This window comes from Mustela nivalis, assembly GCF_964662115.1.
Source record: "Mustela nivalis genome assembly, chromosome: 4".
NCBI classification, from domain to species: Eukaryota; Metazoa; Chordata; class Mammalia; order Carnivora; family Mustelidae; genus Mustela; species Mustela nivalis.
Genome location: NC_139023.1, coordinates 65,647,832 through 65,671,308, shown reverse-complemented (window position 1 = coordinate 65,671,308; position 23,477 = coordinate 65,647,832). Strand labels below are relative to the sequence as shown.

General features: G+C 50.7%; 1 protein-coding gene across 7 annotated transcripts in view; it reads left to right on the top strand.

Annotated features, from left to right (window-relative positions):
- The window catches only part of RGS12 (regulator of G protein signaling 12), a 104,618-nt gene that overhangs the window by 53,164 nt on the left and 27,977 nt on the right, over positions 1-23,477 (top strand). For all 7 annotated transcript variants that reach the window (XR_014311168.1, XM_082728732.1, XM_082728731.1 and 4 more), the window contains one exon: positions 3,497-3,518. Coding sequence is in view for 6 of the 7 variants with exons in the window: in XM_082728732.1 (XP_082584858.1) it covers positions 3,497-3,518 (22 nt within the window). In the remaining variant the exon portion in view is untranslated. The remainder of the gene's footprint in view (positions 1-3,496; positions 3,519-23,477) is intronic.

Below are 23,477 nucleotides of genomic sequence, written 5' to 3'. Positions count from 1 at the left end.
GTAAGCTAGTTAGGAAAAGCATCATCTGTTTCTCCAAAAATATGTGAACTTGTAGAGGACAGTGGTTTTTTGTCTGGATTTTATATATATTTCCCCCCCCAAAGATTTCATGTATTTATTTGGGAGAGGGGCAGGGAGCAGGGAGCCTGATGCGGGCCTCAATCCCAGGACCCCGAGATCATGACCCAAGCCAAGAGGTGACTCAACCGACTGAGCTCCCCAGGCTCCCTGTGTCTGGGTAATACTGAAGCATGTCTCCCTAGAGCATCACTAGGGCAGCAGGTCCAGAGCAGAAGGTGGTGGCCATGAGTGAGGCCAGAAGTCTAGCCTCCTCATGACCCCTCTCACACTGTGGTCGGTGTGCTAGGAGCAGTGCTCATGTGAGCTTGAGAAGATGTGGGGTTATAGGGGGACATCTGTGACCTCTGAGCCCTGACTGGCCCCTCTGGGAAGAGCCTTAGCACAAAGAGCCCATTAACGCTCAGCTTTCCAGATGCCTAGAACTTTCCTTGGCACTTTAAAGATTGATTGATTGATTTGGGGGGAGGGCAGAGGCAGAGGGGGAGAGAGGATCTCCAGCAGACTCCCGGCTGAGCACGGAGCCCAATGCAAGGCTTGATCTCACAACCCGGAGATCACGACCTGAGCTGAAACTCAAAGTTGGAATTGAACTGACCACGCCACCCCCCCAGGAGCCCCGAACATTCCTTAGCATTTTAAGTTTGGGAGGTGCTCTTTGGGCTCAGCTTCCCAAACTGGGGCAAGGGAAGGGAAGGCACATTTGAGGCTATGGCTTAGAGATCTTGAGTGCCTCTTAGAACATGGTGAACAGCGGAGGCACCCGGAATGCTGGAGCTCCTCTTCTGGAGGACGTGCTTGGGGCGTCCTGGGAATGGTCTGTGGGCGGTGAGCTCTTGCCCCTGCAAAGGACAGCCCCAGCTGTCCTTTCTGAAAGAGTCCGCTGGCCTGTGTCTGGGCCTTGTGCCACTCCTCCCCTGTTCGCTGCCGGCCCTTCTGGTCTCTGACTGGCCACAAGAGTGACCATTCTCAGGGCTGTCTTCCAGATCCCAGACTCTCCTCCACAGCCTCCCCCGGGCTCACCCCTTTCCCCAGCGTCTGATCTCAGCATCCTTCACTGTCAGACACCTCGTGGAGGACTGTGTTTCCCGGAGGCCCCCTCATCTCCTCTTGTGTAGGTTCCAGCTTCCACTGATGAGTTCAGAGCTCAGGGGCATTCTCCATCAGAACTTTCCAGTGTGCAAGGGTCTCTTGTCCTTTCTGCTGGCTCTTTTCTCCTGGTGGGCTTTTCTCTTGGGTCCCAGGGCGGCGGGGTGGGGGGGGTCAGTTTGAATTGTGAGCTCAAGTTTGGGCGGGCTCACTTTTGGAACTCCAGCCAGGCCTCCAATGGGCTGCTTTCCTCCCAGAAGGATTAGGGAGCTGGGCATCTTTGTCCAAGAGCCCCGGGGCATGTGGCTCACGCTCTGCACCTGACCCCCGGCCCAGCCCCTTCCTGCCTCATCCGCGTGGCTTCCCCGCTGCCCCTCCACGGCACCTCCCTTTCACCCCCACCTTTTCCCATCTCTTTCTGCTTCAGGGACACGCCTCTGTCCTGGATCGTGGTTTTGGTTCATTTTGGGGGTGGGTGTAGAGAGATTTTTAGTGCATTTGTTCCGTCTGCTGACATCTGAGAATGTCGTTTTCACCATCATTGCGACACGATGTTGACCATGGCCTTCTGATTGGTGAAGTTTGCATTTCATGATTAATTTCTCAGATGTTATTATTGACAGTATTTCTGATTCTGTGTGTGGCCTTGTGGATTTTCTTTGCATAATCTCCAGGGAATACTGTGCCTTTAATGCTACTGAGTTTATAACGTGACTGTGGGTGATTTACTGTGAGGACGGGAGGGACAGCTTCCCACACAGCACTCGTCAGCCTGGGAAGGAGACTACCCTGTGCTTCCAGAGGGAAGTTTAGACCCCCAGTGGCTGAGGGCTGATGGCCTGGTGCTGGCTGGCTGCGGTCCACACTTGGCTGCCTGTCTGGCAAGATGGAAGTGTGAAGACTGGACACGCACCAGTGTGTGTGTTTGCTGTTGGGAACGGCTTGATAAAGTGCCAGGGTTCAGTTTTAGAGAAGTTCTGCCCCCTGGACTCAGGATGGTTTGAAATCACGAGGAGCCCCGATCCCAAAACTGTCAGAGCACAGGCCTGTTGGAGCACAGGCCCTTTCCCTGGGGCAGAAGGTCATCCCTTAGTCAGGCCTCTAGCCTTGCAGGTTTAAGTCCCACAAGGTGAGGGGCTCCAAATGCGAGAGGGTCCCCCATCTTCCAAGTAGACTGGGAGGCGAGGTTTAGGGGGGCCTGGTGTTAGGAATGGTCTGTCAGCCGGGCCTTTGGGCAGACCGTCCTCATGTCGTGCACTCTGGTGTCACCTGCCTCCACAGAAAGGACATGGGTCTTTCTCCAGGCCAGAGTGCCAGGGATTCTGTGGCCACAACTGAGCCCTGGGGGGCTTTGGTCACCACCGGGAAATGTGTAGCTGCTAGGATTGGTTGTGTGCATGGTGATGGCCGGAGGGCAACTTGGGGAGGCCCCAGAGCCCGTATCTCAGCACATGTGCCCTTGGGGATCGGTCCTCACATCATCCTGGGGAGCTGTGGTGCCAGGACGCCCAGCGAGGTGGCAAGCTATCCCTACAGGCTCCTGTGTCCTTCTCTCGTTGGCTCTTTCCAGCCTCCTGTGTCTGTGCACCCAGGTCCTCTCCTTCCTTAGCCGCCCCTCCCCTCCCCCACCACTGGCCCCGCGGCCTGTGCGGTGTCTTGCAGTCATCTTCCTCAGATGGGCCTTTTATTAGTTCCTCTGTCTGTCCTCCCAGGTCCTCCCTCATGGCCTCCCGCCGCCTGCTGGCCTGTTCTCCTCTTGCACAACTTGTTCCTTCTTGCCCTGGTGCCTTTGAGGCAACCGCCCTTCCCTGCTTCACTCCCACCCTGTCCAGGCTCCCTACTGGCAGGCGGGCTGCGGGCTGACCCCCGAGGGACTCTCCCCTGCACCTGTCCCCAGCACCCTGCGATGGGGCCTGGATCCCCACACAGGTGGAGGCAATTGAGCAGCCTGGTGCAGGGTGGGCCTGAGTACAGTGTGCAGGGGGCCTGTGTCCTCAGTACCCCATGTACCCCACATGCTGCCTGCACTGCCGTGGGCTCCTGAGCCTGCCTTCCCTGAGGTGTTCTAATGGTGTCAAACATGCTGGGATTTGTTCTCTTCCCATGAAAGTGGTGATGACTCGCGCAGAGCCCTGGGTCCCTGGCCCGCCCGGCTTGGGCGGGGTTCGCTCAGGAAGTGGGAGCACGGCACTCGGCGTACAGAGGTGCCCGCGTGTCCTCCGGAGCCCTTGCCTGGAGTTGGGGCCCACTGCACTCGCATGACGGACCTACTGCTTCCCGACTTGTCATGAGGCTTCATTAACTCATGTCTCTCTCTCTTTTCTTTCAGTCTGCAACTGTATCTGATGGTGGTAAGTCCCAATTTCTGATGTCTATTTTTTATTATTTTTAATGAAGTGTTCAAATTGTGGAAGTGTGTTTGCCATTGGTTGACCCAGAAGAGATGTTTGCCTTGCCTCTCCCCGTCCCCTGGGGGAGGGTTGCTGTCGGGGCTGAGGTGGGGGGAGCTTCTGCCGTGGCTCCCAGCGGGCAGGGATGCGAGTTCTGGAAGCCGTTCACTGCAGAGACATGTTAGGAGCCCAGCCCCGAGCCGGCCTCGGCGGCAGCATGTCCCATCCCACACCTGTCCTGACGAGTCCAAACATGCTGGCTTGCTAACCAGCAGGCGAAGATTGCAAAGCTCTGGCCGAATTTGAGCAATTCTGGAAACTTGGGTGAGACACAGGTGCTATGGAAGGGCCCAGTGAGTGATTTGACGCCCCAGGGTAAGAGGAGGAGGTAAGAGGTAAGAATGAAAGGAAGCCTCCTTCCTGCCTCTAAGTAGTGTCGTGCGTGGGGACTCCTTTTCTGGGAGCGACCCAGCACGGAGAGGCCACAGATGTCCTCTTGGCTTGGAAATTGCTCTGACGGAACCTCGTTCTTTTAGCTCAGTGCTGGTTCCCAGGTTTTTATGATACTCAGGAAAGTCCTTATACTCTCAATTTCCCTTTTGTTTTCCACATGTTTTAATTAATATATTCTTCTGTCTTTTGAGAATCGAATGTTCTAGTGTATCAAAAGATATGAGCCCTGTGTTCTCATGACTGCCGACAGCAGGTCTGAGGGCCAGCAGTGGTGGCGGCCAGAGCGGGACAGGTCTGGGGTTCAAGGGTGCCTGGGGACCCAAAGGGAAAAAGAAACTCAATGTGGTGTTCTCGACACTGTCTTTTGGCACAACCACTGGCTTTGGTGGCGGGCCCTGGACGGGGCTGCTGGCACAGCGGGTGGCTCGGCTCAAGCCTGCAGCCCTGCTCCCTAGCGCTCGTGGGGTGCCTGCAGAGCACCTCTTGAATTACAGACATGCTGATCCCTGAGGTTGGGGCCGTGGATTGGGAAGGTTGTGTTTGGGGATTGATTTATTCTAATAAAAGGAATTACGTTCCGTATTTCACATACAGTGATAATTATGCCATTTAATCAGCCTTCAGCTGGGAGTGGGAACGATTTCCTTAATGAAAAGAAATAGAACCAGTAACCAAATCCAGGAAAAAAAGCAAGTGGTTTCTATAACATTCTGTTTATGCTTACCCTTTCTTTCCTGGTAGAAGACATGCATTTCTGCAGGGGATTTATAAATGTGAGAAGTTCAATTTCAACATAAATATTAAGCCTAATCCCCATGACAGTTTTGTTCTGTCAGGAGTGGGTGCAGGAGTCCCAGAGGTTGGGAATCTCGTCCTCTCGGGGTGTGTACAAAGCCAAGCCCCCTGAGTGTGGGAAGCCCTAGACTCATGGTCCTGTGTGTCCTTCCTGAGGAAAAGGCACCCCGCTGGTGGCAGGCAGGGCCCCTCCCCTGCAAGGCCTTCCACCCTTGCAGACCTGGGTGCCTCAGGGCACCTTCCAGGCCCTTCTCTGTGCAGGGCAGGAAGGGAAGGGCTCACTATTCCATGAGTACGTCCTGGACCTCAGGAGCTGCTTCAGACAGCTTGTGTGTGTTTTATTTTATTTTTTAAATGCTTTTTAAATTTTTCCACCTTTGATTTCCCTTCTGATTTGTAAGAAGAACAAGTTTCTCATTGAATTTGCACGCTAGGTCTAGGAGGAATAGATTATATTCTGCCATCTTTGCAGGTGAGCGCACTGAGCCAGAGAGAGGCTACGCTGATCAGAGTCACAGAGAAACCAAGTTAGTGGCTGGAATTCGGGGATTCTGACCCTGAGGTCAGCCTGAGCACAGAACCTGCGGGGGGAATGCGGCCACCGAGTCTCGTGGCTCCCGTCTTCCCGCCCCATCTCGCCCCAGGTCTAGCCCCAGCCCCCCTTCCAGTCCCTGACCCTGCTTCCTGGGGACACTTCCCCAGCAGCAGACAGGGGCCTGCCAAGTGGACCCAGGCAGAGGCTTGCAGTAGGTTTCCCCATGGGGATGTTTGGGGTGCTGTGCTGGCCGGGAGAGTCAGGTTTGCCGAGGGGCCTGGGAGCTCCAAGCAGCACACCTGCTCCGGGAGGAAGGCAGGGCCCCAGGAGCCAATTCACAGTTGGGGGAGGTCTCCACATGGACATCCTTCGTGGCCTTGGTGAGGTGGCCATCACCCACCCACTCAGAGACACCGTCAGTAACCACTGTCTTCTGTTTCACGTAGTGTCCCTTTATCTCACAGCCTCTCACCGTCTAGTGTGGCTTTGTTTTAGGGAAGTGGACAAGGCTGGTTTTGTGATCCTTGTCAACTTGAGGAGTATTTCCACTTTCTCACAAGGAGAGGCCTCATTGACGGCTCCCCGCCGCCAGAGACCCTTGTGCAGGCAGGGTTGGAGGTCGGCCCCTGTGGAAGGCAAGCCAGGACTGGGGAAGGGGAGGGGGGGCGAAGCCCAGGGGCAGCTTCTGCCTCAAGGAAAGGAAGAACATTCTAGCATCACAGAGAGTCTTAAAAATGGAGCTGTCACCCTGTGGGAAGTTATTCAAAACTTGCTCTGAGTGGCCGCCCACAGCTGAAAGCCAGAAGTGCCGAGGTGGGGCGGTGAGAGGGGCCGGCCCGACTCTCAGTCTGGGCTTGGAGTGGGGCGGCTTTCTTGTAATAAAAGCTTCTTCCTGTATTTGAGTTCTCTCCTTTTTTTACCCCGTACCAAGCAGCTTTGCCAGGATTCCCCTCCCACCCAACTCCTACGTCCCCAAAAGGTTAGGCTGCTTTCTGCCATTCCTAGATGTGCCTTTTGAAGCTGAGAAGTGAGGCGCGAGGGGGAACGTTTGTTCCCCCCACCCCAGGTGCATGCGGTGGGCAGGGCCATGGACACAGTCCCCGCAGGGGCCACATGACACCTCCGCCCAGCTGTCCGTGAACGCCACCTCACCCGTCTGGCTCTCGGCTCTCCCCCGACACTGCTCCCAGAGCCTCTCTGTCCCCTGGGGGGCCTGTCCACACCGCCTGCCTCCCGCAGTCCCTTCCCCGAAACTACCAGCCCTCTGTGGCCTGCTCCCCTACCAACACCCAGCTGGGCCTGCTGGAGCTTGCCTGCGCCTTGCCGGGCACCATCCCCCTGCCCTGGTCTCATGTGCCCCTCAGGCCCCATCCCTGTCCTGTGGCAGCTCCTCTGAGGGATCTGTGCCTGCCAACCAGCCTTCCTCTGAGTGTTGGCCTGGCTCCATCTGTGCCCAGCACTGCTGACGCGGCTGTCATCCTCATTATCTGTCTGTATGGCTGCGTTGTCTACCTGTCCACCTGCTGGCAGGTGGCCTCCCTGCGGTGGCTTTGGTGCCCTGCACAGCAGGCAGTACCCAGAGTGGCCGCTGGATGAATGACTGAATGAAGGTGTTCACAGGACTCGCAGGCAGAGCCTTGGCTGGGATAGTGGCTTTCAAAGGTTTTAGTCGTTGGTGGAACTCTCTAGAACACAAGCAGGCAAGCCCCGCAGAACCGCATTTGGTAGAGCACAAAAGCAGAGCAGTCTGGTTGAGTCATGGTGCTGGGGCTGCAGCCCAAGCCTTCTTCCAGGTGGCCGGCCCATGGGGGGGGTCACATGTGGCCAGTCTCCTGTCTTCCTCCAGAAGCTGCCACCCATCGCCTCTCACTAACAGACACACATTTTTTTTTAAGATTTTATTTATTTATCTGACAGAGGTCACAAGTAGGCAGAGAGAGAGAGGAGGAAGCAGGCTCCCCGCGGAGTGGAGAACCCAATTTGGGACTCAATCCCAGGACCCTGGGATCATGACCTAAGCCTAAGGCAGAGGCTTAACCCACTGAGCCACCCAGGCACCCAGAGACACATATTTTTGAAGTCCGTTACGAACTCTGTGCCATAAACGAAGAGCAGTCCTTTCTACTAGTTTTGATTATTGTTTTAACATCAAAACAGGAACATTTTTGAAGTCGGCAATAATACCAGATAAAAGACGCATGGGATTTTTAATTCTTGTTTGTTCTCTGAATGTACATGGGCTTTGATTTTAAGCCTCCTCTCGCCTGTTTTTATGTCTGCTCTTTCCAAGGACGTGCACAGTCTGGGGAGCCGTAGGGCAGTGGAGAGATGGCCGGTGCGTCCCCGGGCTGGTGGGTTAGGAGGGAAGGGGCAGCTGAGTTGTCCCGTGTGGCCGGAGCCATGGGGGCCTTTCTGGGCTTCATCGAGCCAGCCTTGACTTTGCAAACTCTGGGGCGGTGCCTCTCCTACTTCTGTCCTTAGCACTCCGTCACGGGGAGATGGGGAAGTATCCCTTGCTCTTTAGTTCCTGTGTAACTGGGAGCTAAAAAAGCTGTGTTCATAAGTTGGGATCATTTAGTAACTGTGGTCAGAGTAGAGGGCAACGATATGTCATGTTAGCAAGCCACTAAGATGACACATGTCACGGACCTTGGGCCTCAGGAAAGGCGCAGTCCAGAAACAAGGCCGTGTGTTTTGGCCACATTGGTACCTGGCCATGCACACTCTGGCCCGTCCCCACTCCTAGTACCCATATTCTGCACGCAGGCTCTTTGTGTTTCTTTTTACAATTATTTTCATTTTCCCCAGCTTTACTGAGGCAGAGAGGACAAATAAAAATTGTATGTGTTTAAGGTATGCGACACGGTGATTTGATACACATATACAATGTGAAATGATCACCGCAATCAAGGTATTTAACATGCCCATCACCTTGCATGGTTACTTGTGGGGAGGTGTAGATGAGGACCTTAACATTGACTCTCTTAGCAGATCACAAGTGCACAGGACAGGTTTGTGAAGTGTGGTCATCATTTGGACCCGAGGTCCTCAGAGCCCAGTCATCTTATAACTGAAACTCCGTGAAGCTCAACCACATCTTCTCCGTCCCCCTTGCGCCACCCCTGCTAACCACCTCCTGCCTTTTGCCTTTGTGGACTTAGACTCCAGGTGCCCTTGAACTTCACGCTTAGACACAGGGGTTTTTTTCCCCAATAAATACAGGACAGTCCTGGAAATACATTGTCCTTAGGATTTTCTTTTCTCTGACCTACTTTATTGTAAGATACAACCTATGATACTGTGACAACTGACTATGTGTGGGTCAGCTGTGTGTGTCATCAGCAAGTCTCCTAGTCAATAGAAGACTTTCCGCAATGAAGTTTCGAAAGAGAACACAGATTTTGGGTTTGTGACTGTGTGGGGAATGAGTTAGATCACCCTAAGCCCTGTGCTGTTCAAGCATCCGCTATATTTTAGATCCCACACGCGAGAGAGAACGCACAGTACCTGTCTATGTCTGGCTTACTTCATGTAGCATATTGTCCTCTGGGTCCATGCATTGTGTCCCGAAGGAGATAAGAATTCCTTCTTGAAGACTGAACAGATAATTCTCCCCTGAATGGATATATCATAATTTCTTCATCCCTTCACCTGTCGACCAACACCACGCCTCAACTGTTGTGAACACAGGGGTGCAGATCTCTCTTGGATGTCCTGATTTCAGTCCCTTTGGACACATACCCAGAGGTGGGGTTGCTGGGTCACAGGGAAGCTCTATTTTTATTTCCTGAGGAACCTCCCTACTGGTTCCATAGTGGCCACACCCACTTACCTTCCCACCAACAGGGCACAAGGGTCCCTTTTCTCCACGTCCTGGCCAACACCTGTTGTTTCTTGTCTCTTGGATAAGGGTCATCCTGATGGTGAGGTGATTCCTCACTGTGGTTTTGACTTGCATTTCCCTGATGATGAGGGATGTTGAGGATCTTTTCACGTACCTATTGGCCATCTGCATGTTGGTTTCAGCTCAGGTTGTAATCTCGTAGGTTGTGGGATTTAGTCTTACATCAGGCTCCCTGGTCAGTGAGGAGTCTGCTTGATATTTTCTCCCTCTGCCCCTCTTGCTGCTCATGCTTTCTCTCTCTCTCAAATAAATAATCCTTAAAAAAAAAGTCGACCCATATCCAGCCACTCTGAAATAGGGGAGCACCACATCAGGTGTTTCTGTGGAGAGCCGCTGAGGCAGGGGGATGGCAGGTCGAAGCCATGCTACCCGACGTCCCAGGTCACCCATGCAGATTTGGGTCCTCCACATGTGCTGCTCGGTGGAGAGGACCGGGCCGGGGTCCCTCAGGCTGCTTGGTGGCTCGGACACCCAAGAGAGACCTGGCCAGCAGCCTCCACATTCTCCTCCTGGGTTCCTACCCGTCCTGGGCTCATGGCCACAAGAGTACACGTCACCCGTGGAACGTGCAGTCTGGTGTCAGACCCAGAGCCCATGCTGAGAGCTTCCGTTCTATGTGGAGTGGAGGAGAGAAGGCTCGCCATCCACCCTTTCACAGGCTTCTCTGTCTCTTCTTTTTCACTTAGACTTGCTAGCGGCTTTCTGAGAGTCTACAGGTGCTTTGTTCCTCATGTTTCTGCTTCTTCAAGAAGTCAGTCTGTTCTTATCGTACTCTGCACAACTTGGTGGCGAAAATCTTTTATTCTAAGTTATGAGATTTTCATATCTATCTTGTCTCTTTTTATCTCTTTTTTGGTGCTATAATAGTATTGCTCTTGTCCTCAATTTGTTTTGTCAGCTGTGTGCTCTCCCCGTTCCCTCCTAGAAATATGAAGAGTTTTAACCTTCTTTACGCTAGGTTTCCTTTCAGACCAGACTTTGTGTTTGTCTTTTGCATGTTATACACCTTCTTTCCTCTCTCCATCCATCCATCTACCCATCCATTTACCTCTCTATTCGTTCACCTTCCCATCTACATAGGTCAGCAGTTGCCATGACCCCAATCACTTTCTGGTACATTGTCCAGCCTACGGAGACCTCAGCGCTGAGCCCCTGCGAGATTCTTGGGGCCAGCTGGGGATGTACCCACAAAAGTTTATCCCTGCTCTCCCCGGCTTCCCCATTAGCCCACCTTACTGAGAATGTCAGGGTTCTGCTGAGTCCCCTCCTTTCCCAGGACAATGGCTGTGGACTCGGGTGGGTCAGACAGAGAACCTGCAGAAACGTTTTTGTTTTTAACCTTTCTTTGGCTTTTTTTCTCCCTCCTTTTTTTTTTCTCCTGTTATGGCACCACAAGACAGCCTCCTCCTATGGTTGCTTTTGTGAAGTCTGAGGCGGGTTTGTGGTCTGCCCAGCCACCCCTCTACCCGCCTGCTGTCGCGTGGGGACAGGAAGCCTGTGAGCCCACTTCATGTGCCCTCACTTACTTGGGATGCTGCCATGTGCAGGCTTGTCTTGTTTCTAAATGGAACTTTTAGTAGGAAACGAAAGAGGAAAGTAGGTTGCTGTAGACGAGGTCTTTACACATCCCCCTTTTGCCTGATCCTCTGGGCACCAGGCACCTGAAGTACTTCAGGGAATGAGTTCTAAGTATTTGTAAACACTAGGCAGACTGTAGATTTTAGTTTGGGGAAGCACGGAGACTTGATTCATGCCAAGATGCCTTCCACCGTGCTTCTTTCTTGCCAGTTCTATAAGATATTTGGAGAGAGCTTTTATTAGTAATTTTTCTCTTTTTAAAAGACTATTTACTTGAGAGAGAACGCATAAGTGGGGGGAGGGGCAGAGGGAGAAGGAGAAGCAGACTCTCCCTGTTGAGCAGAGAGCCCGATGATGCGGGGCTCTATCCCAGGGCCCCGAGATCATGACCTCAGCTGAAGCAGATGCTTAACTGACTGAGCCACCCAGAGGCCCCTTTTCATAATTATTTCTATTGTGAATTTTTTTTTTTTTTGAGCAAACAGAAGTTTAAAGTAATAAAGCCATTGAGCACATACATACCTTCTAGAAGTTACAAATGTTAACGTTTGGGAGTATTTGCTTTCGACTCTTTTCCTAAAGCATTAAAATCATGGTCGAGGTCCCATTTGTACCCCTCCTGTGTCTTTTCCTCATCCTCCCTCCAGAGGCCCTATCTGGAAGCAGGTATATATCCTTCCTACTCCAAGGGAATTAATTACTTTGTTTCTTGGCAGGGGGAAGCCTCTCTTACAAAACTGTAGTGTAAAAAGAGTGGAGCATATAAACAATTTCTGTAAGTCATGTGTTCCATCAGGGAAGTGGTTATAGCTTCTGGGCAGCTCAAGTTCTGCCTCTTGATCTGGGAGCTGACCTGGAAGCTGGCTCCAAGGGTGTGTTCACTTGTGGAAATCCAGCTACACACTTGTTGCTTATGCGTGTTTTGGTCTTTGTTCTACATTCATAAAGGATCTACTGAAAGAATATTGTTTTAAATGTGGGAGGTTTTCCAACCAAAAGACTTACAGAATGGTCTAGAAAATTTTCATAGATTCACGCTCAGATTATTCATAAACTTGCCGAGGAAAAGCATCTTATAGACTGGGTTGAAAACTTGATTGGCCAGAATAATTCTGAGGAAAGATTTAAAAGTAGACCCTGAGATCGAGGATGACTCAGGGCTTTTCCAAGGGCTGTCTTCGAGTAGTTTTTGTGCAACTTAGGAAAAACTTCCCTGTCCCCAAGCAAGATGAACTCTAAGAAGATCAAGTGTATGCCTCCGGGAGTGCCGCTTAGAAGGCTTTTGAGATTTTCTTGTTATTGCTGGTGTTCAGCAGTTTAACTCTAGTAAGTCTTGATTTGGTTTTGCTGGGTACATGCCTCCTGAGGGTCAGGTATTTTCTCCTTTAATTACAAGAATGTTGGCCACTCAGGCTTTTCCTACTGCCCTGGAGATACGCTCATTTTTAGTTTTTCTTTTTCTCTCCTACGCTTCATGGCTCATAGATCCCTTAGCTCCATCTTTAAGTTCACTGATCTCTTCTTCCACGGTGTCTGATATGCGTTCATGCCATCCTGTGACCTACTCGCTTCCAGGGCTGTATCTTTGTCTCAGCAGGGCCTCTGAGGCTCCTCCAGCCCTTTGCCTTTCTCCTCGCTGAGTCCCTGCCTTCCTTACACCCGTGATCATGTTTGAGGCATCTCTGCCTGTCTTCAAGTCCTTGGCTACTAACACGCCATTACTGTCATTTGTGAGTCTGTCCTGTTGACCGGTTACGGGCTACATTTTTCTGCATCTTCACATGTGTAGAGATTTTCAGCCGGTGCTAGATTTTGTTGTCTTCCTTTGAAGAGCACATAGGCCGGTAAGCTGCTTATTGGTTGGCTTGATCCCTGTGAGGCTTGTTTTTAGGCTTTTTTAGGGCAAGTCTAGGGTAGCTTTTACTATAGGCTGGTTTAGCCACACTACTTGAGCCTAACACATGTGGGGTCTCCTTTGAGGGACATGTGTCCAACTAGAACTGCCTGGAAATCTGTGTGAACTGTGGGGGCAGGTCAGCCTGCAGCTCACTGGCCGCTCTTTGCCCAGCCTCATGGGGTTTCACCCTGTGCCCACATGAGCCAGAACTCAGCAACAGGCCCCAGGGTCTCCTGTGAGCTCCCCACAGCTCTTTTCCTACTCGCTATTGTCGCCCCACAGATTCCAGCCACCAGGGCTTCCCTGAGTCTGGTCTCTGTTCAGCACAATGAGAGAGCTGTCACCTACGCAGCTCCTCTTTCCCTGTGCTGCCCTTTGTGGGTACCTGCTGGCTGGGTGTTGGGCAGTCTCAGGACTCCGCTCCCTGGTCTCTTTTCCATCATGAATCAGAGTCTTACAGTGACTGTGGTCCAGTTTTTGAGGACTGTTGTTGGTCTGTTTTTAATATGTGGTGAGATGGGAAGTCTGGTCCCCATTACTCCATCATGGCCAGACACAGAATTCTTTTTTTTTTTTTTTTATAAAGATTTTATTTATTTATTTGTCAGAGAGAGAGAGAGCGAGAGCGAGCACAGGCAGACAGAATGGCAGTCAGAGTCAGAGGGAGAAGCAGGCTCCCTGCGGAGCAAGGAGCTCGATGTGGGACTCGATCCCAGGACGCTGGGATCATGACCTGAGCCGAAGGCAGCTGCTTAACCAACTGAGCCACCCAGGCGTCCCCAGACACAGAATTCTTGTGATACAATTTTTTTCACTATAATTGGGAGGGTATGGGCTCTCAAATTCTAAACAAAACTGAAGCCATGACACTTTCTTGCACAAAGGACTTCCGTGAGTTCCCATTACCTGTAGGATAAAAGCTCAACCCAGAAAGAGTGGGTTCTCATCCCCCACCCTAAGCCCTGTCCCTGATGTATCCAGTCCTGGGTCAGTGTTGGCATTTGAAACAGCCAATGAATGAGTGACACCGAAGTCTGGAACCTAGTAAGCTTGGGATACCTTCACAGTCCTGTGATATCCTGGTAGAATTTGTTGAGGCCACCAGAGTGAACTAGTGAAATGAATGAGGAACCCTTGCCCTGACTCTACCAGATGGGTCTCCTATGGCCGTCATAACTAGGCTCTGCCTCCCCCTTGGGGGAGAGCCCATGTCTCTGGCATGACCCAGTCCTCTCTAGGAACAAGAGCAGGGGACCTCAGGAGGGATTCCTGGCTCATGGACCACCATACGGAGAAACACTGGGGGCCTGAATGCCTTTCCTCGGGCGGGCCAGGAGGGACTCTCCTAGGTGCTTCCCATGCTTGAAGCCATGTAGTCCTCCCTGCGAGCATGTGGCTCCCAGTTTGCAAGTCACCAGCCTCTCGGGCAGTCAGAGGGTCAGAGCGTCTGAGCCTCTCGGTCTGGCGGCTGTGCACCTGTGCGCCCACTAAGCAGCAGGTGGACAAGGCCCGTCACGGGTTGTCCTGCAGCTTCAGCTCAGGCGTGTCAGCACGTTGCTACCACCAGAAGCAAATCTGTGTGCCCCTCACTCATCCCAGTTCTTGGGGGTGAAAAGCTCTTATGCATGTTTTTAGTGTTGCTGAGTCTGATTGTTCTGATCTAATGTCCTCTTTCCCCAGCTTTATAAAGGCAGCCCTTTGAGTTAGTTCCCATCCCTCCAGCTCCAGCTCACTGACCCAGCAGTGAGGGATCTGTCAGAACTCACTGTGGAGACCTGGCTGCAATCTGGAAGGAAGGGGTCGGCCCCAGGTTGAGTTTGGCTAGGCTCCCCTGTGTCTGTCCCACTGGTGGCTGGGAGGAGGCGAGGGACCAGAGCCCCTGCCCAACGCACAGTATGCCCTCGGCCCCCTTTGCGGGCTTTGCTCACATGTGGCCTCTCCATTCTCAGACCCGGGCTCTTTCCGGGCATACCTCTGTTCGCTCCAGCAGACTGTGTGCCGGTCACCATCCCCACTGCTGGGGAAAGGCAGGAGCGCAGCTGCTCAGTTATCTGCCCCTCTCCCTGCTGACACAGCTGCTTGGAACATGCATGGGACAGTCTTCACTTAGGACACCTCCCCGTTTTTGTTCCTAAAGACAAGTCTCAAAACTCACCTTTGGCTGATTTGAATATAGAAATGGTCGATAACAACTACAGAAAGGAATGTCAAATTATTCTAATTAGAATAGTTAGTTTCATTATACAAAGTTACATTTTACATTATAAGATACTAATTTGGAGAGGCTACTCTTTCTTCTTTTCTCACATTTCATGATAATATTCCATCCAGATCCCTCCGATGTGTTTTTGTCACACCTGCTCTTCAAGCCATGAAAACTTTTCCTTGGAGAGTAAGCCACACACTGTAAGTCTGCACACCAGCGGCAAGAGGCCTGAGGACTGTCCACAGTACGAGCGTACCGTGTTACCAGCCCTCGGAAGCCCCTCGTCCCCCTTTCCAGTCCCAGATCCCAAAGCAGACCAGTAGCCTGATGGCTGACACCATTGCTCCATTTGCCTATTTTTGACCTAGAACACAATGCACTCATGCCACACGTCCTCCTCCGTGTCCAGCTGCTATTGTTTACTCAAGGCTTGTGGGTTCTAGGTTTTATATGTGTTGTGCGTATCAGTAAACGTTTATTCTCACGGCCACGGCCATGAGTCCATGGGACTGCTGCTGACATTTCCCTGAGTTCTGACCTCTGGCCATCGCTGGTGGTGTGCTGTCACAGGTCCGTGTGGGATTCGAGGTGGCTGTCCGCGAACACTTCTGCTGTGACAGGCTGGCGCGCAGTGCAGGCACATACGATGTAGTAAACACAGTTTTCTGGAACGGTTCCACCATGTGTATGCCAACCAGCATTTGTGGAGTCATATCCTCGCCACACTTGACTTTGTCTGTTTGCATCTTAGCCTCAGGGAGGGAATATGGGTATCGGGTCATGGTTTGTGTTTGTGGTTCCCTGGTGACCCATGAGCTGAGCACCTTCCATGGTTTTGGCTGCTTGGATATCCTCTTTGGGAAGTGCCTGTGCAAGAGTTTTGCTCATTTTTCTATCAGATCGCCAGTCTTCCCTTATTGACTTGTAGAAAATTTAAAGAAGTTTTGTCTTGACTTTATGTGTGCAGGAAGCCCCTTTGTGGCTTACCTGTTCATTCTGCTGGTGGTATCTTCCACTGACCAAAGCGTTTCATCTTACAGTCATCCAGTTTGTCATTTTTCTGTTCTGGCGACGCTTTTTATGTCCTTTTGGAGCGGGCCTTGCCTGTGCCGTGACCATGAAGGTAAAACCATTGTTTTAATGTTTCCCACTGAAATCTCAGATCCCCTGGAAGCTGTTTCTTGGGCACAGTGTGAGTCAGGGGATGAGACTTGTCTGTCCCGTCTTTGGTCCAGCTGGCCTGGCCCCAGGTGTTGCATTGCTGATCCTCTCCCTCTTTATCGGGTAATCATATCTTTGTGGGTCTGTTTCTGGCCTCTGTCTTTTGTTCCATTGGCCTCTTTGTCTGTCATTGGGTCGACACGTTGTGCCATAATTACTCTTACTCTTGGTGCATTGTGAGATCTGCGGTGTGTTCTCAGCATTGTGTGCCCAAGTTGTGCCATAATTACTCTTACTCTTGGTGCATTGTGAGATCTGCGGTGTGTTCTCAGCATTGTGTGCCTTCAGGATCGCTCCTGCTCTTCCTGGCCCCAGGCATTTGCCCATGCATCTCAGAGCCAGCGTGTGCATCCCTGGCCTCGCTCCAGTCATCTTTGCTTCTGTTTCAGCTGGGCGAGACATAGCACTTCGGAGTGATGCTTCCTTTGCAAATGTTAGTTTAAAGCCACAAACAGCCATTGACATTAAGACTGCTGGGTTTAAAAATTTGTTTTGTAACCATGCATTTGTGATCTCTGATATGTAGCTGCTTACTGCCTTGCTCTATAAAAATCTTGAGGTCATTCCCAGGAATAAAAACCAAATCTGGCTTGGTTTATTTGTCTTGTAACGAACTATTTCTTTTGAGCTGACTGATCTCCGTAAATATCTAAAACCAGGATTAACTGAGATGATTTCAGGCTAATGCGTCACCCTTGGATAGATTCCATTGTCCAAAAGAAGGTGAGGGAGAAGCCTGCAATGTCTGAGGCTTTTTGAGGATTTGGATATAAGGTGAGCCATCACATCAGAGAGAAGCCACTGGAAAGGCCACACTTGCCTGTGGGTAATTGGTGGACCATGGCCAGATGTAATACCATTTTGGGTGGTAGAGGTTTGGGGCTTGACCCAGCCAGAGGGCAGCGTGGCCCGGCAAAGCTGAACCTGGAACATGAATTGAGTTTAGCCCTAGTATGGGTATGGGGAGACAGGGGGAGTCAGGTGAAGCCAAGAAGGAGCAGGTATGGGCAGCGGGGAAGCTGAGAGAAAATGCCCGTGTCTGTAGGGGAATTGTGGAGCGAGGAGACAGTGTCCCCAGCCGACTTCTGCATTTTTGCTTTGGTGCCTGGGGGGGGACGATCATGGCATTTGCAGGGGAGGAAGGAATAGGATGGGAAGAAATGGACAACGGGACAGTAGCAAATGTTCTGCTGTGGACCTGGGATTTTTGAGATGCTCACTCAATGTCCAAGGGGAGATGTTGTGTAGACATTTGGATAAACAGATACAGAATGCAGAAAGTCCGGGAGTCACCCGTGCATCAGTGGAGTTGAATGCCTGGATAAACTTGTAGAGTTAGAGATGGAGCAGAAAAGGCACGTCGCAAACCTTCGGAATGAGTGGGGGGCTGGAGTTTGAGAGGCAGCGGGGCGCACAGTGAGGTCACATTCCATCTCTGCCCCCGGCGGTGTGGCTCAGCGCTCCCATCTACACAGTGGGGGCCCAGGACTGAGCTCAAAGAGTTCTCAGGAGAATTAAGGGGGTGAGTGCACACAGTGAGTAAGCCGTTCCTGGCCCATAATCACTGGCTGTGGCGACCCGGCTGCTGCTCTTAGTGTCGCTGTTGTTGCTCTGATCGCATTTCAGTATAACTGAAGGCCAGAAGCAGCTACAGCCGCCCAGGGAAACTGGGTGGAGAAGGAGCCTAGGACAGTTCCTGAAGGTGGTTTCTGGATGGATGGGGAGAAAAAAGCCTCAAATGGTACAAAATCCCCACCAAGACTGTTGCAAGTCCAATTTTAAAACAAACGACGCTGGCAGATTGAAATATGTAAATGAAAGAAGACATGACAGACAGATACTAAGAAAGAAAAACTGGTATGAGAATATGGATCTCAGACGAAATAACTCAAAGTGAAAAAAAAAAAAAAAGTAAGGAGAGAAGTTCTGTGTACCAAAAATAGAGCATCTTACTTATAAAGGAAATTTAGACGGGACCACCATATGCACGGACGTGTTCTCCTGGGGAGAGATTGTGGTGGACCTTTCTCGGAAGTAAGAGATCAAGCCGGTAAATAAATGGAAAAATAAACTCTAACAAGTATATATAGAACTTTATACCCAAAAGAGACTCTCCTTTTTCCCACCCAAGTTGAGTATATCCTATACCACAGATGGATTGTTATAGATTTTAAAAATCTTGGGGCACCTTGGTGGCTCAGTGGGTTAAAGCCTCTGCCTTCAGCTCAGGTCATGATCTCAGAGTCCTGGGATCGAGCCCCACATCAGGCTTTCTGCTCTGGGGAGAGCCTGCTTCCTCCTCTCTCTCTCTGCCTGCTCTCTGCCTACTTGTGATCTCTGTCTGTCAAATAAATAAATAAAAATCTTTAAAAAAAAAAAGTTAAAAAAAAATTTTTTTTGGAGCGCACAGAGCACACCTGCTGACAGCCGTGTAATTAAATAGATGCCAATCACAAAAAAAGACAACAAAAAATAATCCACTGGAAATTTCGGAGCTATACTTCTAAATAATCTGTGGGTCAAGGAGAAAATTAAACTGGAAATTACAATACAATTTAGAACTGCTTCCCAATCTTAGTGCTGCATGTTAACACCATGGGATGTAACCAAAGTGGTTTTCAGAGAAAATTTCATAGCATTAAATGTATATATTATAAAAACGAGAGGTTAGAAAATGCAGGAGCTAAACTTTCAACATAAGAAGGTAAAAAAACAGAACAGAAAAATAAGTGCAAATTAAGATAAAGGAAGTAATAAAGCAGAAACTAACGAACCATTTATTCATTTAGCAATTATATTTTGAGCTCCTCCTTTCTCCTGCTTTCTTCTAAAAACTGTTTTAGGCACTGGGGATACATTTGCAAACAAAACCGGGTCCCTGTCTTTATGGGCCATAGGAACAGACTGTGGTATGTTACTGGAGTAAAAGGGTAAAACCATACAATTATCACAATAGAGGCTAAATGAGTATCTGATAGAATTGCCCGCTCTGATTTTTTTTAAAAGTTATACTTGATGGTTAAACATTAGAAGCGTTCTCGGGGCACCTGGGTGGCTCAGTGGGTTAAAGCCTCTGCTTTTGGCTCAGGTCATGATCCTAGGGTCCTGGGATCGAGCCCCACATCGGGCTCTCTGCTCAGCAGGGTGCCTGCTTCCTCCTCTCTCTCTGTCTGCCTCTCTGCCTACTTGTGATCTCTGTCTGTCATATAAATAAATAAATCTTAAAAAAAAAAAAAAAAAAAAAGAAGCGTTCTCATTAGAGCTAGGAATAAGGCAAGGATATTCCCTGTCTCAGCAACTATGTAACAGTGTATTGGGAATTCTGGCCAGCAGTGTAAGGCAAGAAAAAGAAATAAGTTTAAAAAGCTTGGAGAGGGGGCGCCTGGGTGGCTCAATGGGTTAAAACCTCTGCCTTTGGAGCAGGTCATGATCTCAGGGTCCTGGGATCGAGCCCCGCATCGGGCTCTGCTCAGCAGGGAGCCTCCTTCCCCCCCCCCTCTGCCTGCCTCTCTCCCTACTTGTGATCTCTGTCAAATAAATAAATAAAATCTTAAAAAAAAAAAAAAGGTTGGAAAGGAGGAAACCAAATTATCATTATTCTTGAATGATATTAGTATCGAAATAAAAATCCCAAAGCACGTCAGTCACATGACCAGGATTTTCAGAACTAATGGAATTCGGAAAGATAAAAATTAGTTTTCTCATTATACCTAAACAATACCCATTGTTTCTGTGGGAACATATTTATGTTGGTAAAGGCATTAAGAAATATCTGGAAAGGGTGCCTGGGTGGCTCAGTGGATGAAGCCGCTGCCTTCGGCTCAGGTCATGATCTCAGGGTTCTGGGATCGAGTCCCACATCGGGCTCTCTGCTCAGCAGGGAGCCTGCTTCCCGCTCTCTCTCTCTCTCTCTGCCTGCCTCTCTGCCTACTTGTGATCTCTGTCTGTCAAATAAATAAATACAATCTTAAAAAAAAAAAAAAAAAAAAAAGAAATATCTGGAAAGATCAACACCAAATTAATAAGATGGGTTTTCTCTGGAGAGGGAAGATAGGGCAGGGATTTTAGGTAATGATAGAGATCTTAGATTTAGGTTTAGATATTTTTGAAGGAGAAAATATTTCATGAATTGTGAGTTAAAACCGCAAGTTACATATAATAGGAAGTTTTTTGCCTTTTAGCTTGTCCCCTGTAAGGAGGGGGAGTTCCCAGCCGAGAAGACTGGGGCTCTCATTCAGCCAGGCAGTGGGACTCCGGAATCCACAGGACAGGGCTCGCTGCAGAGCAGACCTTCAACAGATACTATCAAATCAATGAGAGCCCAAGATGGCCCATTGACCTCCCATCCATCTTAAATGTCCCCACCCAGTCTGAGGAAGAAACAGTAGAGAATGTGCTCCCCAAATAGCCGATCCCTGCTCATCTGCTCATCCCGTAGAAGAGTCAGCCTGGCAATTCCCCACGGCCAGCCTGCGAGGTAGGCAACCCAGGCTCTAGTAACACCGCTGGAGGGACGGTCTGCTGGCCGAGGTGCTGGGAGCCTTACTGCCTCCTGCCGCTGGAGGAGGAGCCGGTCGGGGTGGGGGTGGGGTGGCTGAAGGCCCCCAGGGAACATGGACTCAGCATGGGGACCAGATTTTTGGAACCCGGTTTTGGACAAGGAACTTTTTAAACATGATTGTTTTCTTTGGAATCTGTAGAAGAGACACAGATACTCCTTGTGTTTAGTTTTCTGTCGTACCATCTTCACTGAAACTCTGTGACTCCATCACTGCCCCCAGAAAGCCCTGGCTTATGGCTGCACTGGGTTTACCTGTAAACCCGGTCTCTTCCTTTCTCCCATGATGATCTTTCTTGCACTCGCAGGAGTGGTCCCAGTGCCGTCTCTGGAGGAGGACGTTCCTGCTGCAAGCATCCTTTTCCTTCCTTGGGGGCCAGTGCTTCGGCCCCTAGGCCTGTTGGGGAAAGTGCCCCTGCCCTGTCTCCCCCTGCTCCGTGGCGGTGGAGGCCAAGGGCCCGTCGCTGTGCCTTTGGCCTTCTGTGTGGGTGGCCCTGCCTTGGCTGTGGGGAGGGTTTAGCGGCATTTTGTATCTTCCTCATGGAGCTCGAATTTGGGGTCCTTGGGCTTGTGAATCGGGCAGCGGCTGCAGCTGGGAGAGCCATGCTCCCTTTGTGGCCTTTGGCACCAGGATAAAAGAGCGCTGCCTTCATAGAGGATACGTGTTTTTTTCCAGTGGAATGAAATTAATTAATTTCACAGAGAATTAACTAGTAAGTGAATCAGGCACATTTGTTTAGGTTCAAACCAGCGTAATAAATGAATTTGATGGCGGCTCATCTTTGAAAAATGTCCCGCGTCCCCTTTTCAGAGTCCTGGAGGCTCCCTGTGGTCGTATACCACCTTCAGCCTGCCAGCCACTTGTGGTCGTTAGTGGATGGCTCTGATACCAGAATCCTGCAAATTCAGTGTGACAAGTGATAAGATGCACCAGTCTCCGCTTGTCGCCTCACACTTCCCACACTGACCCTTTTCGGTTACTGTTCTGCCCACTCACGTGGCCTCGGGAGCTCCCACAGCATTTTCGCCCATCTGCTTGGCATTTCACTCTCCAGGACTTGTGTCATTTCAGACGTGGAGAGTGGGTCTCGCTGCTCGCTTCCAGAACAGTGAGAAATGAGACTTGGAGTTCCAACTGCGGAAAGGCTCGGAATGTCAAGTTCCCCTGTTTGGGCCCATGTGTGTTCATGCCCCCGGGCCTCCCTGTGAATTGCAGCGTGTCTTTACCTTCCCTGCAGAGCTGTGTCTTCTGGCCGTGGGGGCACCAGGGGCCTCACTATGGAACAGGTGCCCGGGGGCACGGCGCCGTCCCTGGTCACAGTCACGCAGGTGCCAGGAAGTTCTCTGACCCTGGCAACTTCATGTACAAGTTGGGTGATTGTATGAGAGCAAGAGTTTCCAGACATGTCTTGAGGAAGGGCTTGTAGGGCTCCAGAATTGTGCTCTGATGATCAGTGGGGCTCCGTACATCCCTGCTGGCCCACTTGGTCCCATCTGTGCCCTCTTCCACCCCCAGCCACACCGGCCTGCTCAGAAGCATTCCATATATGATTTCTCGGGGAGTGGGGGATGGCCTTGCTGCTTTAAATTTGTTGGTAACTAGGAAATGAAGTGAATACTCTTCAGTCCAGAGGGTGACCGCTTTGGGGATAAGGGGACAGACAGTCTTGGATACATGGCTGATGGGGGCAAAGCTGGGGTGGGAAGAGAAGGCGGTGGGATGCAGCCCCCCCCCCCCATTCTGCCACATTTTGGTGCAGAGCTTGGACGGATGAGTTCCAGATTCTAAAATCAGATCTGCTCTTCCAGGCTGAAGGTAGGCTAATAGAATGTAGCTTCTTTATTTAGCAGGATGGCCACTCCTCCCATGCTTTTTCAGTGTTTAGTTACATAGTTTGAATTCCTTTATTCATGTTCTAGCCCCAGACCCTGCAAATGTCAGTTTCTGCCCTAATAGGAAAATTGAGGCACAGAGGTCTCTGAGCCCACTCACTGCCCACAGACGGCACCACCATCCTGGGGCCTGAGTCTCCACCTGGGCTCTTCCTCCAGCTGAATTTCACCATCATAGTAACCTAGTGGCAGGCATCCTTAAGACCTTCTTGGCTTAAAGAGAGGACAGGTTCGCTCGGTGAGTTAGTTCAGGCTTGAAAAGGTGGATGAAAGGTGATTTTGAAACTCAGCCAGTTGTTCACCAAAGACCGTGCATTTGACTCTGTGTTTCTTTGATCTGAGAAAAAGAACTAGACAGAAAGATTGACCGCAGGTAGTAAGTTTGGTTTTCTTGGTGGTATGAGTTAGCCCTTCTGACATGATCTTTTAGAGGGTCCAGGTGTATTCTGGGCTTGAGTAAATGAGTGACTATGACCCAGGACAGCGGGAGCCCAGCTTTCCACAGCTGGGGAGGGAGTCCCAGGAAAGCAGAATGTGCTTGGGCTTGGGTTAGAGTTGGAGGTGTCAGTGTGAACTCATGGTTCTAGTAGATGTGTGGACACACGTGGAAATGCCTGTGTGGCTCTGTGCACGCGTGCATCTCATTCCTAGCTCTGTCCACTGGAAAGTTCTGGAAGTACCATGGCAGTAAGCACCCCTCATGTGCAGAGCTTGGTGCCCGAACCACTCTTCAGTGAAAGGAACCATTTGCCCCTGACACCCAGCCTCACTTGTGGGTCTGGAGCAAGGAAAGCGCACTTGAAAATCGGGAGACACTCAGTGTGCGGGCAGGCTTCCCAGAAGGACACAGGGGCCAGTGCCGAGGGAGGCGGAGCAGACA